Source organism: Arachis ipaensis, chromosome B10 (genome assembly GCF_000816755.2).
Source record: "Arachis ipaensis cultivar K30076 chromosome B10, Araip1.1, whole genome shotgun sequence".
Taxonomy (NCBI): domain Eukaryota; kingdom Viridiplantae; phylum Streptophyta; class Magnoliopsida; order Fabales; family Fabaceae; genus Arachis; species Arachis ipaensis.
Genome location: NC_029794.2, coordinates 127,601,534 through 127,607,458, shown reverse-complemented (window position 1 = coordinate 127,607,458; position 5,925 = coordinate 127,601,534). Strand labels below are relative to the sequence as shown.

At 29.2% G+C, this 5,925-nt stretch overlaps 1 protein-coding gene across 1 annotated transcript; it reads right to left on the bottom strand.

The window, feature by feature from the left end:
• LOC107622812 (ethylene-responsive transcription factor RAP2-11-like) lies at nucleotides 108-1,905 on the bottom strand. The gene has a single exon (XM_016324852.2). The coding sequence runs from the start codon at nucleotides 1,442-1,444 to the stop codon at nucleotides 302-304; it is 1,143 nt and encodes a 380-aa protein (XP_016180338.1). The 5' UTR covers nucleotides 1,445-1,905; the 3' UTR covers nucleotides 108-301.

Below are 5,925 nucleotides of genomic sequence, written 5' to 3'. Positions count from 1 at the left end.
ATCACACATAGTTCAAAAGTATTTTATGATGCAATATTATGTAATGAGTAATAAATAAAAATAAAATATCGATTTAACTATTTTAATGAATTGAAAATACAATTTATATGTTAATACAAAATCTGATGTTACAACACATAAAAGTGAGCAAAATTAAAATCTTAGTTGAGTAAAGCACCCACTGTAACTCCATCAAGATTGCCATTAGTGAAATAGATATATGGAAAACCAAAGTATAAGTTACTTAAAATTAAATTATGACTATTACAAACTCATTGATCCATTTTCCTTTTCCAGCAAGTTAACAATTCAAATAGGGGAAAGATTTTGTGTAAATAGGTGAAAGATCTAGTGAGCTCCAAAACAAGAGTTCTGCATCAACAATACTTGACGACGACGACGAAGAAGAAGAAGAGGAATTCATGTCAATTGGCATTGGTTGATCAATATTTTCTTCTTCTTTGTCATCATCAATCTTCTTCTCTTGTTTGTTTTTGTTACAAGCCATTTGAAGGCTTGTCAATTGGTCAGCCATGGAAATTCCGGTTCTACCCTTTATGTTCCCTGATTCAAGTTTCAACTTCAAGCATTCAGGTATTCCATTGAAGGCATAGAGTGAAGCTGAGAACTTTCTCTCATACTTCATTCTCTTCAAGCACTCAGGTATGCCGTAGTTCTCTGCTTCCACTGCTTCATCCATCTCCTGCGCCATCTCGAACGGCGAGTAATAGCTGCTCGGCGGCGCAGAGATGTTGTCAAGAAACGCGAAATCTGCATAGCTTTGGAGGCCGAAATCCGAGCTTTCTCCTTCGCTGTCGTCGTCGCTCGCCGGCTTGTAATCCGTGCTGTTGTTGTTGTCGGCCAAGCAAGACTCAAAGCTGCTTGTGATGTAATCAATCCGTGCAGCGTTGTCGACGAATTCGGTGTTGCTTGCGCCGTAATCTTCCTCATTGAGGAGGTCATTGAATTGATCAATTGAGAATTCTGGTGAATTAGTCCCTCCGCATGCCTCCACTTGTTGAATTTCTTGATTGATAAGAACAGAATTCGAAGCAGAACAAGTGTTGTTCCTTTCCTTAAGCCTTTGAAGGAGCAGATTTGTGATCTTTGAAGACAGAGCAGGGCTTGTGGAGGATTGAGAACAAGGCCAGAAGTTTGTTCTTGTGTTGGCGCCACGAAGAAGGCACGCCGCCTCGTCATAAGCTCTGGCAGCTTCTTCTGCAGTGTCGAAGGTTCCGAGCCAGACTCTTATCTTCTGAATTGTGTCTTTAATCTCGGCCACCCATCTTCCAGACGGCCTCTGCCGGACGCCAACGTAGCGCTTCCTCGCCCTCCTCGCTCCACCAAGCACTGCAGCTTGCTTCACCATCTCCTCCCATCCCAAACTTCCCTCAATTATGTTCCCCTCTTCCACTACTTCAATGCTCTTTCTCTTCCTTGCCATTAAAAAAGTACTAAAACTTTTTCTTTTTTGGTTGTAACTTGTAGCCTCTAAAGTTGTGTTTATTTGAAAGTTTTTGAGGGAATTGAAAGTTGAAAGATTATAGAATGTTGGAAGGTACTAAAAGCTTGGTTGCTATGATTTGCAAAATGAGCTGGCTAAAGCTTTTTATATGTGGGGATTGGAATAGTGATTAGTGAGTGATCAATTAAATTAAGTTTATTTTATGGTTTTGGTGCTGACCAAGTCACAGTGATTAGATTAGTTTTCATGTATTTGTTTTCTTCTTAAGATATTGGTTTTCATATCCAAACATTTGGCGGAGTCTCAAGACTTTGTAATTGGTGAAACTAGTTTTTCTGACTTGGGCAATGGGGCAAAAATTGCACATAGATTTGTGTTAGTTAATGTGATCTTATTTGAGAACATCATGTTCCATGCCTCAACATACATAACTTAAGCTTAAGTTCATTCAAGCTTTCTATATGATACAAACTAATTATATGTGGTTGATTTTTTTTTTCCAGTCCTAATTGAAGTTATGTGCAATAAAGTATTATTTAATTTATTCCATAATATTTTAGTTAAGTTTTATTTTAGTTCCTAACGTTTAAATGATTTATTTTTATCTTTATTTTCATCATTTGATTAAAGTTAAAACTTTTTCTTTCAAAAATAGTATACTATTTTCTTTCTATTTTTTTTTTCCTACGTTCACTCCCAAATTACTAGAACCATCATCATGATCACTACAATTAATATTTTGCTGTTAATTAGAAGAAAATCATAATGGAAGAAAAAATATTTTTAGAATAAAAAATTTTAATTTTGACCAAAAAAAAATTAAAGTAAGACAAAATAAGTTTAGAATAAAAATAAAACGTTTCAAATATTAAAAACAAAATTAAGACTTTCCAAATATTAGTAACTAAAATTGATATTTTTTTTTTTTTACTTTCGTACGGTATCTCCTAACCCGACAAACTAAAGACTAATCCGTCGTGGATCGAAACTCCATTTAAAGGTTTACCGCTAGTCAATGGGTTATTACATGCATAAGGCAGGATTCAAACTCCTGACACTTGATTAAGCGGACTAATCTTTGATTAAGAGATCAAGTTACTTGTTATACCATGTGATCAATCTCATGTGTAATCTATGATCCATGATTTATTGATTTTGTAATTTTATGTTTCATGTCCTGCCCATAGTTTTTAGTTACTTGCCACTATCCACAAGGCATGAATGAGAGACAAAATGGATTCTCATGATTTATCAATAAAAACACCAAATGAAACAACTGAATAGCCAAAATCTATGTGCTACAAACTAGAATGCATTACAAGCTAAAGTTGATATCTCAATTTTGAACCATTTAATTACAATTGATCGGTAATTGTGATTATCTATACTAAATTTGTTGGTACTTTTATGGACTTTATAGTTCGATATTAATATGTATGGTTAAGAGAAAAGAATGAAGTAAAAAACAAATATTTACTGAAGATATAAATAAAATCTTGGCAATACTCTCTATCATTTTGGCTTATATAATTGAACCTTGGATTCTTTTCACATTACCAAACAAATCTTCCATGAGAGTATGTTTGGCCGCCGGAGATAATTTTACTCACTAAATTTATTTGTGAAAAATTTTACCAACTATATCCTTATAAGGATTTTGTAAATCAATATTCTAAAAGTACTCGATATTTTTTTTTTTTTTACTTTTTTATGGCAGAAACATCTAATGGTTCTCAATGAATTAGTAATTTTTTATAGGTTTAATTACTCTATTGGTCCCTATAGTTTCGCGAAATTTTCAATTAGGTCTCTATACTTTTTTTCCTTTTAATTGAGTCATTGCACTAATTTTTTTTTAATTGGGTCCCTACACTTTTTTTTTCCTTTTATTTAGGTCCTTATACCAATTCTTTTTTTTAGTTGGGTCCCTATAAAATTAAGTCAATTACTACTAACAGGGACTTAATTAAAAAAAAATTTAGTGCAAAGACCCAATTAAAAAGAAAAAAAAGTATAGAGACCTAATTGAAAATTTCATAAAACTATAAGACTAACAGAGTAATTAAACCTTTTTTATATTATTTCTTCACTCAAAATTTATTATTTTAAAAAGTTTCAATTAATGTTATTAGAATAGTGGTAACAAAACACCCAAGTTAAAAGATATTTGATAACCATTGTAGGATTAGAATTTTAACATTTTAACAGAATGTCTTAGATTTAAAATTTAGGAATAATAAAAAAAATAATAAATGTTACATGTATACCTAAATAGCAGCCGACATTGACTATTTATTATTAAAATATAGAAAATGAGTATATATTTACACTAATATACATTAAAAGAATAGAGAATATTCTTCATATTTGAGTATAAGTGTTTGAAATTAAATATACATGAAGTATTTTTGTAAAAAAGAAATTACTGAAAAATCTAATATAAGTCTCTTTAAATCAAGAATATAATTTTGAGTGAAAATCGTTTTATACGTACATCTAATCATATAACATTACTTTAGTAAAAATAACTACCTTATATATTGATCACGATTATTCAATATAACGATTGTGATTACATGACTATATAAAACGTTTTACATTGTCAGTGTATCAAAATTAAACTCTTAAATTAAACCAAACCAGTAAAATTTATAATATTATCTTATTAATAATAGATAGAAATAAAATAAGTCTCTTTCAAGCCCATCAACAAGGTATTGCATTCTCATCTAATTAACCATATATTACACAAAATGGTAACTAATATTTTGTGTTCGTCTTTGATGATGTAGTTCAAGAAAAACGATTCCTTCAATGCTTCCCACCACCCACCATGAACAACATGCCAAGTCCAACCTAATTAAAAAATTAATTAAATATTATTTTCTTCAAAAACTTTTTGTTATGTCGTCATCAACCTTTGATTGATCAATAATTTATGTTATCATATGGTATCCTTATTGTACAAACTATTTATGGGATTTTCGTCATAAGATTGTGACATTTCTGGCCCAACTTAAGAATCGTTTCATTGTGAATTATTGTTGTCGCTCTTCATAAATACATTAAAAAAAATAAATTATTAAAATGAATATATACCTCATTTCAATTGCAATCTTTAATTTATACATATAATAATCCTGTATTTTCCTTGTGCAAAAAATGGACTAAATTATTTAAACCCATTTAACACTACGGAAAGAAATGATATATATTCATGAAAATTGAACAAATTTCTTTACATTTGGGTTCATTTCATTTGCTTTGACTTTCTTGGAATAAATGTTGCCTGAATAAAAACAAAGGAGAAAGGTTAAAGTTAAAAAAAAAAAAGCCTATATATTCCCAAAAAGAAACAAAGAAAAATTAGTAATATTAATGTAATAACTAATAACATAAAGGGGAATGATGTGACCTATTCATAATAAGAAGAAAATAATCATACAAGCATTGTTACTTGAAAATAGACGCAAACCAATTATTTGTTTTTAAAATAAATAAATAAATAAATAAATGTTACAATGACCTGCAGATAAGACAAATTTGGCCTTTAAGCTGTTTGCATTAATTTTATGATGACATCGATATTAACTAACTAACACCACTGCCACCAATTATTGTTTATTTGGGGCAGCCTCCTTTTTATTTTTAATTTTTCTTACATATATGTATAATTAATTATGCAGGTCAACATAGTATTAACAGGAATATTTGAGAGACTAACATAAATTACGAGATAAAAATTCAAGATTTAAATTAAGATAATTAAAATTTTAAAGATCTATTTAAATTTTGAGACAAATTTTAAGATCAATTTAAATATTAATTTCAATTTTTGAATTTTTTTTAATATATTATTTGAGAATAGTGGCATTTGAAGTAATAATGAAAGAAAAGTTTTAACCTTGTGTAACTAATTAAAAACAAAAGGGTATTTTATCTAAAATATAACCACTTTCTAAACATGTCTATTGGTTTTGGAAAATTCAAAATATAACTAAATATAGTTATATTTAATTTAATTACATATGACAATGTGAATGTAAATTAAATTTTTAATTTGTATATATAAAATCATTTATTTAAGTATTATCATATCAGCAAAAATAATTATTTTTTTACCAATTATTTAACCGATAATCTATCATGATGGATTAAATTAGATAACATAATACAAAACTTATACTATTCTTTCTCTCTCTCCTTTTCCTAATAACAATTGATTTTCCTGTTTTTGTGAAAATATAGTCTCAGCGAAAAATTGAAATTGTTAAAGTATAGCAATCAAAATGAAAGTCAAAGGAAGAAACAAACATTATTTAAGAAATGAAAGCAATTGCATATAGTTGGAAAGTCTACTACAAATAAATTTGCCAATGAAAAAAGAATAAAAGAGACATAGTCCTTCACATACTGACAAATTTTGCCTTTAAGCTGTTTATTTATTTAATTTTATTTAA

Excerpts from the sequence above, each read along its gene's own strand:
- LOC107622812 (XM_016324852.2), bottom strand. The coding sequence starts at position 1,444 with ATGGCAAGGAAGAGAAAGAGCATTGAAGTAGTGGAAGAGGGGAACATA.